The sequence below is a fragment of the Pristis pectinata genome, chromosome 38 (assembly GCF_009764475.1).
Source record: "Pristis pectinata isolate sPriPec2 chromosome 38, sPriPec2.1.pri, whole genome shotgun sequence".
NCBI lineage: Eukaryota > Metazoa > Chordata > Chondrichthyes > Rhinopristiformes > Pristidae > Pristis > Pristis pectinata.
In genome coordinates, this window is record NC_067441.1 from 1569801 (window position 1) to 1586182 (window position 16382).

At 55.8% G+C, this 16382-nt stretch overlaps 1 protein-coding gene and 1 long non-coding RNA gene across 5 annotated transcripts in view; one reads left to right on the forward strand and one right to left on the reverse strand.

Annotated features, from left to right (window-relative positions):
* The window catches only part of LOC127586953 (protein phosphatase 1B-like), a 22752-nt gene extending 14284 nt beyond the window's left edge, over positions 1-8468 (reverse strand). Inside the window, exons 1-2 of one of the 4 annotated variants that reach the window (XM_052045006.1) lie at positions 8449-8468; positions 583-856 (exon numbers count right to left, since the gene is read on the reverse strand). In XM_052045006.1, the coding sequence (XP_051900966.1) occupies positions 583-841 (259 nt within the window). In that variant the 5' untranslated portion in view covers positions 842-856; positions 8449-8468. Of the gene's footprint in view, positions 1-582; positions 857-4984; positions 5096-5229; positions 5640-8448 lie in introns of those variants that run through there. The other 3 variants (XM_052045004.1, XM_052045005.1, XM_052045007.1) reach the window with 3 other exon arrangements.
* Positions 4711-16345, forward strand: LOC127586965 (uncharacterized). The gene is made up of 3 exons (XR_007958732.1): positions 4711-4878; positions 15222-15343; positions 15710-16345. It is a non-coding gene; the product is annotated as an uncharacterized LOC127586965 (long non-coding RNA).
* Positions 16346-16382: the final 37 nt, after the last annotated feature.

A 16382-nucleotide genomic window follows, 5' to 3' on the forward strand; every position in this document is an offset into this window, starting at 1 on the left:
GGGTCGGGGGGACGGACGCGGGGGGGGGTCGGGGGACGGACGCGGGGGGGGGTCGGGGGGACGGACGCGGGGGGGGTCGGGGGACGGACGCGGGGGGGGGTCGGGGGGACGGACGCGGGGGGGGGTCGGGGGGACGGACGCGGGGGGGGGTCGGGGGGACGGACGCGGGGGGGGGTCGGGGGGACGGACGCGGGGGGGGGTCGGGGGGACGGACGCGGGGGGGGGGTCGGGGGGACGGACGCGGGGGGGGTCGGGGGGACGGACGCGGGGGGGGGTCGGGGGGACGGACGCGGGGGGGGGTCGGGGGGACGGACGCGGGGGGGGGTCGGGGGGACGGACGCGGGGGGGGGGTCGGGGGGACGGACGCGGGGGGGGGTCGGGGGGACGGACGCGGGGGGGGTCGGGGGGACGGACGCGGGGGGGGGGGTCGGGGGGACGGACGCGGGGGGGGGGGTCGGGGGGACGGACGCGGGGGGGGGTCGGGGGTTGGGGGTCGGCCAGATGCTGGGGCAAGAAGGGGACAGACGCCGGGGGTCGGGGGGGGGGGGGGTGGGGGACGGATGCCGGGGGTCAACCTCCCACCTGTGAACTCCTGGCTGCCGGTGATGTGCTGCAGCAGGTTCTTGGCACAGTACTTGGCTACCCCCGAGCCCGCGTGCCCGTCATAGATGGCGAAGAACGACCAGTTCTTCAGCTTGTCGGCCAGCTCAGGCATCGCCGAGTGCGCGTCCTCCATGTCCACCCGCCAGCCCTGCATGCTGCACAGCCCGTAGCGGATCCCATTCCCTTCCCCGTGGTCGTTCAGCTTCTCTGTCTTGGGACGGTCCAGGAAGGCACCCATCTCGGGTCGATCCCCCTGCAACGGTCAAAGCCCCTGTTAATACCGACACACTCCCGGGGACCCCTGTAAATACTGACACCCTCCCCGGGGACCCCTGTAAACACCGACACCCTCCCCGGGGACCCCTGTAAACACCGACACCCTCCCCGGGGACCCCTGTAAACACCGACACCCTCCCCGGGGACCCCTGTAAACACCGACACCCTCCCCGGGGACCCCTGTAAACACCGACACCCTCCCCGGGGACCCCTGTAAACACCGACACCCTCCCCGGGACCCCCTGTAAACACCGACACCCTCCCCGGGACCCCCTGTAAACACCGACACCCTCCCCGGGACCCCCTGTAAACACCGACACCCTCCCCGGGACCCCCTGTAAACACCGACACCCTCCCCGGGACCCCCTGTTCCCCACTGGATGTCCCAGAGACCCTCTTCCAGTCACGGCCTCTGGCTGTGCCTCTCCCCACAATTACAAACACCCTCTCTCTGCCCAATCCAACAAAACCTTACATCATTTTAAAAGACCTCTTCCTGGCCCCCCTCCCCCACCTCCCCTTCCCCTCCCTCCCCAGCCTCAAGAGCTGTCAGTTCCTGAGGGACATGGTGTGCATCCGGCCTGGATGGTGTCCCTAGCCGTGTCCTCAGATCCTGTACAGATCAGCTGGTGGGGGTATTTGCAGACATTTCACTTCTACCTGAGCTTCCCACCTGCTTTAAGAAGATCACTATCATCCCAGTACCTAACAACAAGGTAACGTGCCTCAATGACTACCGCCCGGCAGCTCTGACATCCACCATCATGAAGTGCTTTGAGAGGCATCAGCTCCAGCCTCCCAGACAACCTCGACGCACTGCAATTTGCCTACCACTGAAACAGGTCTACAGCGGACGCCATCTCCCTAGCCATATACTCATCTCTGGAGCATCTGGACAGTAAAGGCACCTTCATTAGACTATTGTTTATTGACTACAGCTCTGCCTTCAATACAATAATCCCAAGCAAACTCATCTCCAAACTCCGAGACACGGGACTCAACACCTCCCTCTGTAACTGGATCCTTGACTTTCTAACCAACAGACTGCAATCAATGAGGATAGGCAGCAATACCTCCGGCACGATTATTCTCAACGCTGGTGCCCCACAAGGCTGCGTCCTCAGCCCTCTACTCTACTCCCTATACACTCACGACTGTGTGGCCAGATTCTGCTCTAACTCCATCTACAAGTTTGCAGGTGATACCACCGTTGTAGGCCGTACCTCAAACAGTGATGAATCAGAGTACAGGAAGGAGATAGAGAGCTTAGTGACATGGTGTCATGACAACAACCTTTCCCTCAATGTCAGCAAAACAAAAGAGCTGGTCATTGACTTCAGGAAAGGGGGCGGTGTACATGCACCTGTCTACATCAATGGTGCTGAGGTCGAGAGCTTCAAGTCCCTAGGAGGGAACATCACCGACAGCCTGTCCTGGTCCAACCATGTGGACGCCACGGCCAAGAAAGCTCACCAGCACCCCTACTTCCTCAGGAGGCTAAAGAAATTTGGCATGTCCCCCTTGACACTCACCAACTTTTATTGATGCATCACAGAAAGCATCTTATCTGGATGCATCATGGCTCGGTACGGCAACTGCTCTGCCCAGGACCACAAGAAACCGCAGAGAGTTGTGGACACAGCCCAGCGCATCAGAGAAATCAGCCTCCCCTCCATGGACTCTGTCTACACTTCCCGCTGCCTCGGTAAAACAGCCAACATAATGGGGCAGGTAAGGTAGTGTAGCGGTTAGCGTAACACTATTACAGCGCCAGCGACCCAGGTTCAATTCCAGCCACTGTCTGTAAGGAGTTTGTACGTTCTCCCGGTGTCTGCGTGGGTTTCCTCCGGGTGTTCTGGTTTCCTCCCACGTTCCAAAGACGTACGGGTTAGGAAGTTGTGGGCATGCTATGTTGGCGCCGGAAGCGTGGCGACACTTGCGGGCTGCCCCCAGAACACTCTACGCAAAAGCTGCATTTCACTGTGTGTTTTGATGTACATGCGACTAACAAAGAGATCTTATCTTATAATCAAAGACCGCACCCACCCCGGACATTCTCTCTTCTCCCATCGGGCAAAAGATACAAAAGCCTGAAAGCACGTACCACCAGGCTCAAGGACAGCTTCTGTCCCGCTGTTATAAGACTATTGAACGGTCCCCTAGTACAATAAGATGGACTCTTGACCTCACAATCTACCTCATCATGGCCCTTGCACCTTATTGTCTGCCTACATTGCACTCTCTCTGTAGCTGTAATACTTTATTCTGCATTCTGTTATTGTTTTACCCTGTATTACCTCAATGCACTGTGTAGTGAATTGACCTGTACGATCGGTACGCAAGACAAGTTTTTCACTGTGCGTCAGTACAAGTGACAATGATGAACCAATACACATCAGTGAGGGGTAACAGCCCAAGGTGTTAGAAACGATAGCCCAGAAACTGATCTTTCCTCAAAGTAATTCATGGTTCATTAAATCCCAAAGCTCCCTTGGTGGGATTTGAACGTGGGGTTAAATTAACAGACTGGTGTCACCCTGGAATACTGCACCCAGTGTTGGTTGTGTTACCCAAAAACATACATAGGAGCACTGGGGTCAGTCTGAAGGAGGGTCACCAGGGTAACTCCTGGGACGAGAGGGGGCTGTCCTATCGAGAGACGCCGGACAGCTTGGGCCTGTATCCCTTTGTTCAGAAGAGTGAGGGGTGACCTTACTCAAACATACAAAATGCAAAGGGGGCTTGGCAGGGGAGATTTCGGGATGTTTCCATCAGTGGGAGAGTCTGCCAAGATAAGGGGGTGATGGAGACCGGATCATTGGAGATAGATAAGTATTTGAAAGACAGGGTTACGAGAAACTGGCACATCAGAGGCCAACGTAGATCAGCCATGATCATACTGAATGGTGGAACAGGTTTGAGGGGCTGAGTGGCCTACTCTTGCTCCTATTTTCCTGGGTTCTTGTGCATAGACATAGGCTCACTCTGCAGTGCAGTGCCGACGAGTGCCTCACTGTGGGGGGGGGGGGGTGGGTTCCATGCCGAGGGAGTGCCTTACAACTAGAGGTTCTGTCTCTCAGATGAGACACCCCCGTTGTGTCTTCTGGGGTGTGTGGGAAGATCCCACAACTGCTGCAGGGAATAGTGGGCCAAGTGACTGACACTCATCCAATAGGTCACCTGGTCATAATCCAGCACTGTTTGTGGATCTTGCTATTCCTCCATCTCACAGCATCGACTTTGTACTTTGACACCAGTCGAGTCATTTTGATCAGGGCATTTCTATAGCGCTATAGAAATGCCCCACGCAGGGAGGGGAGACCCAGGCAGGAGAAGCATCAGTGCAAAAAGCCCGCAGGCCATCCCGAGCTTCACCGACCTCCTCCCGGACTGTCCCAAACCGGGTGATGGGCTAATCTCAGCACCCTCTCCCCCTGGGCTAGGAAATCAGACCCCTTCCCCACGCAGTGGAGTGGGGGATGGGGGTGGGGGGGGGGGGGGAAGTGCTGGGAGAAGCCACAAACACGAGGATCAAAGTCAGGCGATTCCCTGCACAGTCACATATCCCGTGAGGGAACCAATCAAACTGACCCAACAGAGAGGAGGAGGACTGGGTGGGCATCCCGGGGTAACACAGCGAGGGGAGGGGAGGGGAGAGGAGGCCCCTCGTGGAGTTACCATGGTCAATACTGGCACTTCTCGGCAGGGAATTAATCCGTCTCACCCAACTGTCAATGAACCTGCCTCTTCCCTGCTTGTTGCAAGATGCCAACATGTCCAAGTTACGGGAGTTGGGAGGCAGTGACAGCAGTTTTAAACGCAATCCACACACCGGGTTAAAACCACAGTCCAGTATCCCGCTCCCCGTCAACCTACTGCAGCCCCGGGTCACATTCACGCTGGGGAGCCCGAGAGAAGACCCCCCAACATCCCCTCCCTGGGCCAGATGTTGCACCGGCAGCTGCTTCTACCGCCGACAGCCCAGTCCTTAGGCAGCAGGTACCACTGACAACCCCCGGGGAGTGGGGAAGGGCTCTTGTTCTCCTCCTGACCCCCAAAACCAACCGGCGGGAACCTGGGGGTGGGGTGGGGGGGAGGAATGTACTTTTCGATGAATCGCTCCGACCAGCGACGACCGCGGTTAATCGCTCGCTGGCAGCCCAGCCTGGTCGACAACACGGTCTGGAAAAGCCGACCGAGGGAGGGAGGGAGGGAGGGAGGGTGCAGGTCAGCTGCAACACGCCGGGCCGACAACCACAGCTGGGCGGCTCAAGAGTCCAGGAGGTGCGGCTGCAAAAATCAAGAACCTCCCCTCCCCTCCCAGCCCTTTTAAAACCCCAATCTACTCACCCTCTCTCTCTCTCTCTCTCGCTCCGAATTAAACTCGAGGAGCCTCGCTCCCAAGCAGAGCCATTTCCAAACCTCTCTAAGACCCCTGGTATACTTTGTGTTAACGTCAAGAACAAATATAATCTTAAAAAAACCCTTCCCCCTCCCCAGAGACACTCGGGTGCACAAATAAAAGTCTCAAAGCTTGCCAAAAAAGATATATTCAGACCCCCCCCCGGGTGCTTTAAAAAGGGGATTTTAAATTGATTGGGGTAAAATTGCAGCGAGCTTGAGGAAGTAGGTAGGAATTGGGCGGTTTGCAAATAAAACGACCCTCCCCTCCCGTGTTTTTTCCTCCCTAAAATTAACGCAGGCGTTTGCCCAGCACCGCGGAAGTGGCGCAAAAACAACGGCCCGCAACTGGGGGGGGGGGGAGGGGGAAGGGAGGAGGAGGAGGGGAAGGGAGGAGGAGGAGGAGGGAGGGAGGGAGGGGGAAGGGAGGAGGGGGGGAGGGGAGGGAGGGAAGGGAGGGGAGGGAGGGGGAGGGAGGGAGGGAGGGAGGGGGTGGAGGAGGGAGGGAGGGAGGGAGGGGGGGAGGGGGGGGAGGGAGGGAGGGGGGGAGGAGGGGGGAGGGAGGGAGGGAGGGAGGGAGGGAGGGGGAGGGAGGGAGGGGGAGGGGGAGGGAGGGGGAGGGGGGGGGGAGGGGGGAGGGAGGGGCAATTGCGCAAAAGAAACACGGAGAGAAAGAGGGAGGGGGAGAGGAATCCGGATCAGCTGGAATGACATCACCGGCGGCCAATGGCCAGTCGCCACGTCACGCGGGAATTGACCTGCTACTGTCACTGGCAACATTGTATCCGGGAAAATCCGGGCAGGATTCCAAATGGGAGCGTTCCGGATCCGGCGTGCAGTCCGCCCGCAGCATGCACCGGCTGCACTGCAGCATGCACCCCGCCTGCAGCATGCACCGGCTGCGCTGCAACCCCCCGCACCGCTGCATGCACGGGAGGCATTCATTGACCGCAAGGGTGGGGGAGTTTCTTACCCCTGCAACCCCGCCCTGGGCTGGTGATTCAGCGGTTTGGTTGGTGGGGGGAGGATATAAAATTCCAGAGCGCACACAAATGAACAGTGGGGAGCTTTCACCTGAAGAGCATTCAGATTCATCATTACTGACATACGACGTGAACTGTGTTGTTTTGCAGCAGCACTAACAGCGCAAAGACATCAAAATTACTATAAATTAGAAAATAAATAAATACGAGGAGGTGGTGTTCATGGACTGTTCAGGAAGCTGATGGCGGAGGGGGAGAAGCTGTCCCTGAATCACTGAGAATTGCAATATCTTGCACCAGTATTCTTATTCCGACACAGCAGAGCCCACGGATGCTGGAATCTGGAACAGCACACAAAAAGTGCTGCAGGAACTCAGCGGGTCAGGCAGGGTGACGGGTCTCGACCCGAAATATCGACTGTCCATTTCCCTCCATGGAGGCAGCCTGACCCGCGGAGTTCCTCCAGCATCTTGTTCATTGCTCCAGGTTCCAACAGCTGCCGTCTCTTAGAGCCACACGGCACGCAAACAGGCCCTTCAGCCCAACTGGCCCATGTTGACCAAGATACCCATCTAAGCCAGTCCCATTTGCCTGCATTTGGCCCATATCCCGCTAAACCTTTCCCATCCATGGACCTGTCCAAGTGTCCTTTATATTGCAGCAGATCCAATCCAGATAAGTGTGAAGTGATACACTTCAAGAGATCAAATTCGAAGGCAGAATACATGGTTAATGGCAGGACTCTTAGCAGTGTGGAGGAACAGAGGGATCTTGGGGTCCACGTCCATAGATCCCTCAAGGTTGCTGTGCAGGTCGATAGGGTTGTTAAGAAGGCGTATGGAGTGTTGGCCTTCATTAGTCGGGGGATTGAGTTCAAGAGCCGCGAGGTGATGTTGCAGCTCTATAGAACTCTGGTCAGACCACACTTGGAGTATTGTGTTCAGTTCTGGTCGCCTCATTATAGGAAGGATGTGGAAGCTTTAGAGAGGGTGCAGAGGAGATTTACCAGGATGCTGCCTGGATTGGAGACCATGTCTTATGAGGATAGGTTGAGTGAGCTCGGGCTTTTCTCTTTGGAGGGGAGGAGGATGAGAGGTGACTTGATGGAGGTGTACAAGATGATAAGAGGCATAGATCGAGTGGACAGTCAGAGACTTTTTCCCAGGGTGACAATGGCTAACACAAGGGGGCATAATTTTAAGGTGATTGGAGGAAGGTATAAGGGGGATGTCAGGGGTAAGTTTTTTACACAGAGAGTGGTGGGTGCGTGGAACGCACTGCCGGCAGAGGTTGTGGGGGCAGATACATTGGGGACATTTAAGACACTCTTAGGTAGACACATGAATGATAGAGAAATGGAGGGCTATGTGGGAGGGATCTTACAGCAGGATAAAATGTCGGCACAACATTGTGGGCCAAAGGCCTGTACTGTGCTGTAGTGTTCAATGTTCTAAGTTCTATGTTAAGTGTTGTTAATGTCCCTTCCTCAACCACTTCCTCTGGCAGCTCGTTCCATATACTGACCACCCTCGGGGTGAAGAAGTTGCCCCTCAGGTCCCTATTAAATCTCTCCCCTCTCACCTTAAACCTGTGCCCTCTAGTTCCTGATTCCCCAACCCTGGGGGAAAAGACTGTCTGCATTCACCCTATCGATACCCCTCATGATTTTATCCACCTTTATAAGGTCACCCCTCAGTCTCCTACCCTCCAAGGAACAAGGTCCCAGTCTGCCCATCTTCCCCCTATAACTCAGTCCCTGTGTCAACAATGCTATCAGTCAAGGATTCCCCAAAAAAAGCCTGTGGGGGGGTGGGGGGGGGTCTAGGCAGCCCTGGTGGAGACAAATGAGACGGCAAATGCTGGGATATGGAGCAAAGAACGAGGTGCTGGAGGAACTCAGTGGGTCAGGTAGCGTCTGTGGAGGGAGATGGGCAGTGGAGTCAAGTCGAGTTTACTGTCACTAGCACAAGTACAGTGAGGTACAGGTACAATGAAAAGCTTGTTTGCAGCAGCATCACAGGTTCGTTACCACCATCGCGCTGTAGGTACAGGAGCCTGAAGACCCACACTCAGCAATTCAGGAACAGCTTCTTCAGTGATAATGAACCTGACTCTGATCCTGACACACAGGACGACAGACACAGTAGCGCAGCGGTTAGCGTTACACTATTACAGCGCCAGTGACCTGGGTTCAATTCCGGCCATTTTCTGTAAGGAGCTTGTACGTTCTCCCCGTGTCTGCGTGGGTTTCCTCCGGGTGCTCTGGTTTCCTCCCACATTCCAAAGACGTACGGGTTAGGAAGTTGCGGGCATGCTACGTTGGCGCCGGAAGCGTGGAGACACTTGAGGGCTGCCCCCAGAACATTCTACGCAAAAGATGCATCTCACCATGTGTTTCAATGACGAATAAAGATACCTTATCTTAAATGAGACCATAGAGTGAAAAAACAAGACAGTGCAAACAAAAAGACGCAGTCAACATTTCAGGTTGAGACCCTTCATGTGGACTCCACTTCCCTCCACGGATGCTGAGTTCCTCCAGCAGCTCACTCTCTGCTGCAGCCCTGGCAGGAGTCTAAGTGGGTTGTGGTTGTCGTGGCTCCTGGAATAGACAGATGAGGTCTCCATCCGTGGCTGCTGCCTGGTGCTGTCACTCACTGAACTTAGCACCAATGGTGTTGGGATCGGTTTATTATTGTCACTTGTCCCGAGGTCCAGTGAAAAACTTGTCCTGCAAACCGATCGTACAGGTCAGTTCATTACACAGAGCAGTTACATTGAGTTAGTACAGAGTGCATTGATGTAGTACAGGTAAAAACAATAACAGTACAGAGTAAAGTGTCACAGCTACAGAGAAAGTGCAGTGCAATAAGGTGCAAGGTCACAACAAGGTAGATCGTGAGGTCAGAATCCATCTCATCGTATAAGGGAACTGTTCAATAGTCTTATCACAGTGGGGTAGAAGCTGTCCTTGAGCCTGGTGGTACATGTCCTCAGGCTCCTGTATCTTCTACCTGATGGGAGAGGGGAGAAGAGAGAATGACCCGGGTGGGTGGGGTCTTTGATTATGCTGGCTGCTACACCAAGGCAGCGAGAGGTTAAAGACAGAGTCCATGGAGGGGAGGCTGGTGTCCGTGATGTGCTGGGCTGTGTCCACAACCCTCTGCAGTTTCTTGCAGTCCTGGGCAGAGCAGTTGCCGTACCAAGCCGTGATACATCCAGATAGGATGCTTTTTGTGGTGCATCGGTAAAAGCTGCTGAGAGTCAATGACAGCCTCCACCGAGCAGCTGATCCAGTTCTACTGCACCCCAACCTCACGGAGATAGTTCTGCAGCATGACTGGAGAGTGCCATCTTGTTCAGAGGCCGTGGGGACAAAGAGGGGCTTTGGTTGGGGTTCACGGTGAGTTCTCCGAGTTGTACAAACCAGGAGGTTTCCCCGACTGGGATACTTCCAGTTAGCAGGATCTCCAGAAAAGGGTGGAGAGAAATTGGGGCCTCGTTCACTGGTGAATGCACGGGGAGGGGTGGGTGAAGGCAGGGCTGCCTCATCACTGTGTCTCCAAGTCCCACACACGTACACACATGTTTGTACAAACACACAGACACACACACACACACACATGCAGATGTGTACACACACATATGAATAGGTGCACACACACATAGGCACAGGTACACACGCTTGTGCAGATACACACACCACCACACACACTTGTGCACATATGTACACACACCCTTGTGCAGATGGACACACACATATAGACACTTGTGAAGATGCACAAGCACACACACCGTGTAGACACACAGACTCTCTCACACACACACACACACACGCACACAGATGCACACACATAGAGACACACAGACATTCTCTCACACACACACAGAGACAGATACACAGACACACACACAGACACAAAGACACACACACTCACACACATACAGAGACAGATATATACACACACACACACACACACACGCAAGTAAGATGGAGGACGAGGGGCAGGGAAGGTTTGGACTGACATCTTTGAAACATCAGAAGAAAACCTGATAAATGGACCTTGAATATCTAATGAGCTGCCGGATTATTCTGACAGTTTGGAGTCAGGTTCAGGGCAACATGCAGCATCACAGCAACAGGGCATTGGGCCCATCTGTGCCCACCTTGCCCCTGGTCACCAGCTGGTGGGGAAGACAATGGGACAAGGGTCAAGGTTCCCTGCGGCTGGCACCCACAGGGCAGTGACCTGACTGTGCCCCTCTCTGCTCCCCGACGGCAGGTGGTGGTGGGGTTGGCGCAGCCAAACGCCGGTCACAAGGAACGAATGAGCTTGGCTGCTGCCCGCCGGCGAGGGGTCTGGGGCTGGGGGTGGAGGGGGTACGGAATTCTCCAGAAGCCTGCCACCTCCCTCTCCATCTCACAGTATCTCTGTCCTCGGCTCACAACAGCTCCATATCATTCTTTTACCCTCCGTCCCCCACATTCCCCCCCTACCCCCCCCCCACCGTCAGTGGGCATGGGGGAGAGAGAGAGGGAGAGAGGGAGGGAGAGAGAGCGGGGGGGAGAGAGGGGGGAGAGAGGGAGGGGGAGGAGAGAGGGAGAGAGGGGGAGAGAGAGGGGGGGAGAGAGAGAGGGGGGAGGGGAGAGAGAGAGAGGGGGGGAGAGAGGGGGGAGAGAGAGGGGGGAGAGAGAGGGGGAGGGGGGAGAGAGGGGGGAGAGAGAGAGGGGGGAGGGGGGAGAGAGAGAGGGGGGGAGAGAGAGATGGGGGAGAGAGGGAGGGGGAGGAGAGAGGGAGAGAGAGGGAGAAGGCTGTAGGGGAGGCAGACAGCCAGGCAATGCTGTGCTGTGTGTGTTGACGAGGGCCAGAGCCCTCAGGTTAATCACCATTGATTCCATGTCGTCACTCGCAGAGACCGTCAGTACCAGGGTTATTTGCTTACAAGCAGCAAGATGCAGACGTCTCTCCGACACTGCGTTGATCTGCATGTCCTAGGGCTGGGCCAATGACTGGCCAGGGGGATGGGCCCTGCGAGGCTCCACAACACTGCAGATCCCAGAAATCTGAAGTAAACACAGAAAACGCTAGAAAACTCAACAGGTCAGGCAGAGAGTTTGGTGGGAGAGAAAGTATTTTCTTTGCAGTAAGAAGAGTTTGATGAAGCATCTTTGAACTGAAATGTTGGCTCTGTTTCCCATTAAACTGGTTTGTTATTGTCACATGTACCAAGGTGCAGTGAAAAACTGCTTTTTATACCATCCATACAGATCATTTCATCACATCAGTACATCGAGGTAGTACAAGGGAAAAATGCAGATTAAAATGTCACAGCTACAGTGAAAGTGCAGTGCAGGCAGACAATAAGTACAAGGACCACAACGAGGTAGATTGTAAGGTCAAGAGTCCATCTTATTGTACTAGGGGACCGTTCAACAGTCTTATAACAGCAGGGTAGAAGCTGCCCTTAAGCCTGGTGGTACGTGCTTTCAGGCTTTTGTATCTTCTGCCTGATGGAAGGGGGGAGAAGAGAGAATGTCCGGGGTGGATGTCCAGAAGCGCACTCTGGTTAGGCTGCATCTGGAGTATTGCGTTCAATTCTGGTCGACCCATTACCGGACGGGTGTGGAGGCTCTGTAGAGGGTGCAGAGGAGGTACAGGAGGGTGTGGGGTACAGGGTGTGGGGTGCAGGAGGGAGTGGGGTACAGGAGGGTGTGGGGTACAGGCAGTGGGGCACAGGAGGATGTGAGGTACAGGGTGTGGGGTACAGGAGGGTGTGGGATACAAGGTGTGGGGTGCAGGAGGGTGTGGGGTACAGGAGGGTGTGAGATACAGGGTGTGGGGTACAGGAGGGTGTGGGGTACAGGGTGTGGGGTACAGGAGGGTGTGAGATACAGGGTGTGGGGTACAGGAGGGTGTGGGGTACAGGAGGGTGTGAGGTACAGGGTGTGGGGTACAGGAGGGTGTGGGGTGCAGGAGGGTGTGGGGTACAGGGTGTGGGGTACAGGAGGGTGTGGGGTACAGGGAGTGGGGTACAGGCAGTGGGGCACAGGAGGATGTGAGGTACAGGGTGTGGGGTACAGGAGGGTGTGGGATACAAGGTGTGGGGTGCAGGAGGGTGTGGGGTACAGGAGGGTGTGAGATACAGGGTGTGGGGTACAGGAGGGTGTGGGGTACAGGGTGTGGGGTACAGGAGGGTGTGAGATACAGGGTGTGGGGTACAGGAGGGTGTGAGATACAGGGTGTGGGGTACAGGAGGGTGTGGGGTACAGGGTGTGGGGTACAGGAGGGTGTGAGATACAGGGTGTGGGGTACAGGAGGGTGTGAGGTACAGGGTGTGGGGTACAGGAGGGTGTGGGGTGCAGGAGGGTGTGGGGTACAGGGTGTGGGGTACAGGAGGGTGTGGGGTACAGGGAGTGGGGTACAGGCAGTGGGGCACAGGAGGATGTGAGGTACAGGAGGGTGTGAGGTACAGGGTGTGGGGTACAGGAGGGTGTGGGGTACAGGAGGGTGTGGGGTACAGGAGGGTGTGAGGTACAGGGTGTGGGGTACAGGAGGGTGTGGGGTACAGGAGGGTGTGAGGTACAGGAGGGTGTGAGGTACAGGGTGTGGGGTACAGGAGGGTGTGGGGTACAGGAGGGTGTGGGGTACAGGAAGGTGTGGGGTACAGGGTGTGGGGTACACCTGCAGTGTTATACTGGGCCGTGGGGGGGGGGGGGGCGCGGGGGCAGCAGACCCCACCCTGACCGTGTTGGCTCCCACTGTGGTGCCGTCTCTGCGGATCACGGGTGCGCGGGGAGCGGTCACTGGGAGGACCGGTAGATGCAGGGCTGGTGACGAACACGTTAAACAAAGAATTGATTTGTGCTGCAGTGATTCACCAGCCCGATCAATACAAGCTCGCTGAATCACACAATGCCCACTAAATATAGACACGCAGACACCAGAACCTTGCAGAGAACTGGCAACCTCGATGCCCTGGGTCTGGTTTCCATTTGTGAGCCCCCACTGCAGCTCCCTGCACTGCTGGACGTGCTGACCCAGTGGGGGGAGAGGACACTCTGACCTTCAGTTGGGTTTAACATTGAAACATCAGGTTCAACAATAATCTGCCCCTCAGGTCTGAACGGGGAGCACTGTGGGGGCGGGGGGGGGGCCACACTGTCAGAGAGATGGTGTTGGGGGGGGGGCGTGCCAAACTTTTGGGGGGGGGGTGGCGAGGAGGGAGTGTCAGCTGGTGGGAGGAATGGTGAGGGAGCTCCGTACTGTGGGAGGGATGATGATGGAGTTTCACACTGCAGGGGGGCGGTGAGGGAGCTCTGCACTGTGGGGGGGGGCCGTGAGGAGGGAGCATCACCTCGTGGGAGGAATGGTGAGGGAGCTCCATACTGTGGGAGGGGTGGTGAGGAGGGAGCGCCGTGCCATGGGAGGGACGGTGAGGGAGCTCTGCACTGTGGGGGGGGGGTGAGGAGGGAGCGTCACCTTGTGGGAGATTTCAATAGGCCTCCAGTTGCTGGGGCTGAGCCCCTCCTTGCCCTGTTCTGCTGGTGATCAGGAGCTGAACCCACTCTCCACCCAGGGAACGGAGGCACGTCGATGAGGTGGGGGGGGGAGGAATCGGTGAGATGGGGGGAAAGATTTCACCAGGAACTCACTTGCGTGAAGCCGGCAATTCTCAGAGCAGAACATTTCCATTCTCTGCGTCAGTCACATTGAGAACCTGCTCAGTGCTTACTCACTAATTAAACCCTGCAGCATCTGGCAGCAAACAATGCAGCAGGTCAATTTTCAACCACTCAGCTCAGCAGGTATGAAATTCAGGTGGATTACAGAGGAAAAAAATTGCATTTGTTTCCCATTAAAATCAACAAACTCCTGAGCTACGTCTGCAAACACACTGGGTGTGGGCTGTGCATCCTGCACTGTGTTCAGTCAGGTCGTTGCCGGTGTGCTCTCTGGGCCTGACTTCAGTCTCCCCACAACATTACTCTGCAGAACCACCATTGATCGGTCTTGGAGTTCAATGACTCATCATCCCAGAACCATCCCAAAGTTCAGAGATCGCAAAAACGTTCCTCCTCATCACTGTCTTAAGTCAGTGACACGCCTCGTCCCCAGGAGGTCACCAAAGGATGAGGCAGAAGGTCGTTTGGTGGTCCTGAGGTGAGGGGAGGGGGGGGCTGAGAAAGGGAGGGAGGGGGTGTTGAGGCAAGGAGGGACGGCTAGGAGGGGGAGGTGGAATGGGAGGGGGTAGGGAGAGACACAAGGGGAGGGGAGTGACGAGGGGGGAGGGAGTGGAGGGGGAGAGATGGAGGTGTGGAGGGAGGAGGGAGAGACCTGGAAGAGGGTAAAGGGGGGGTGAAGGGAGGGCAAGAGGGTGCGAGGCGGGGGTGAGGAGAGGGACAGGAGGGCGAGGGGTGCAAGGGGGTGAGAGGCGGGCGTGGGCAGTGTGAGCAGCTGGGGCTAGTGGGGGGGGGACAGAGAGAGAGGGCAGCAGAAGGGACCGCAATGGAGGGTCACGGAGGGGGTCGGGGGGAGGCGAGGTGGGGTCACGCTGCTAGATAGCGAGGGGGCCGAGAGAGGGAGGCGAGAGAGGAATGCGGGGGGAAGAGAGGTGGGGGGGCAATGAAATGGAGTGCAGTGGAGAGCCAAGGGGGGAGGGGTCAAGGGAAGGAGGGGGATCAATGGAAGGGTTAGGAAGCAGGCAGGAGATCCAATGCAGTGAGGGGACATTTTACCCAGGAGAACGTTCCTCCGTCAGTCGAACAGCCCAGTCATACTGCAGCACATGATGGACACCTCTGTGTCACAATTTAAATGTGTGAAACTTCCTGTGGCAGTCAACAACAGTTGCACAGACTGCTAGCCCAGAATATCTCCAAACAACCTCTATTAAAATATAACCACAGCAGACCTCTCAATTAGGTTTGTGTCAAATCACCTGATCTTTATTTAACAGCCGTTGGGTCTGACTTGCAATCTTGTACTTCAGCGGAGAAGGGACTACACTGTGTCCTGTGGTGATCCCTGCTCTCAGACAGAACAAGGTGCCCCTGTTAACCCGCCTCAGAGAACGACAAGGTATTGGAGTGCTACCAGACAGTACAAACCACACTTTGTTACAGATGGGATAATCTCATAAAGACACATTATTTCACACTGGGATTTCTTTGGGCTTGCAAAAGAAATGGGGAACTGCTTTAAAATTTTGCAAGTTTCCCCAACTCTGTAAGTGACTCTGACACAATAAAAGGGGAGGTTGAGCTTATCTCTGCTGTATGCTTGTGTGGTTTATCTCCTTGAAGCTAAGTGCTTGTGACTACTTGTGCCTTTCTGCCCACTGACTGTCTCTCACCAGCTTCTCGCGTTATCTCTTTCCACAATTTGACTTTGTCCTTTATCCCTTGGGGTCTGTTTCTGTTCATTTATCTCTCTTTCTGTTGAAAGTATCTTGACCGGTTGCATCATGGTCTGGTACGGGTGATTCCAACGCACAGGAGCGCAAGAGGCTGCAGAGAATGGTGGACACATCCCTCCCCACCATCGGGAGTATCTACAGGAGGCGCTGCCTCAGGAAGGCAACGTCCATCATCAAAGATCCCCACCATCCGGGCCGTGCCGTCTCCTCGCAGCTCCCATCGGGCAGGAGGTACAGAAGCCTGAAGTCCCCACACCACCAGGTTCTTGAACCAACCTGCACAACCCCAACCCTACCTCAGCAACAGAACACTACAGACCACCTCTCGCACTGCCGTGGACTTGTCTCGGATTGTGTCTTCGTTGTTTGCACCAAGGTCCTGTTCCTGCAATCTTTTCTCCCCCTCTGTCTTGTATAATTTATGTTCTGTGTGTTATGTTATGTTCTGTGCACCTGTGCAAGTCTCCCGTTGTACCTGCACCTCACTGGACTGGTGCACAGGACAATAAACTCGACTCGACTTGACCTTTCAGCCTTTGTCTGACCAGCACATCTCTGACCAGGCCGTGCAATTGTACAGGGCCTTGGTGAGACTGCAGTTTTGGTCTCCTCACCGTTTCTACTTGCCACAGAGGGAGTGCGGCGAAGATCCACCAGAAGGTCCAAGGGTGAAGGGTTTGCTGTCGGAAGAGAGACTGCCTT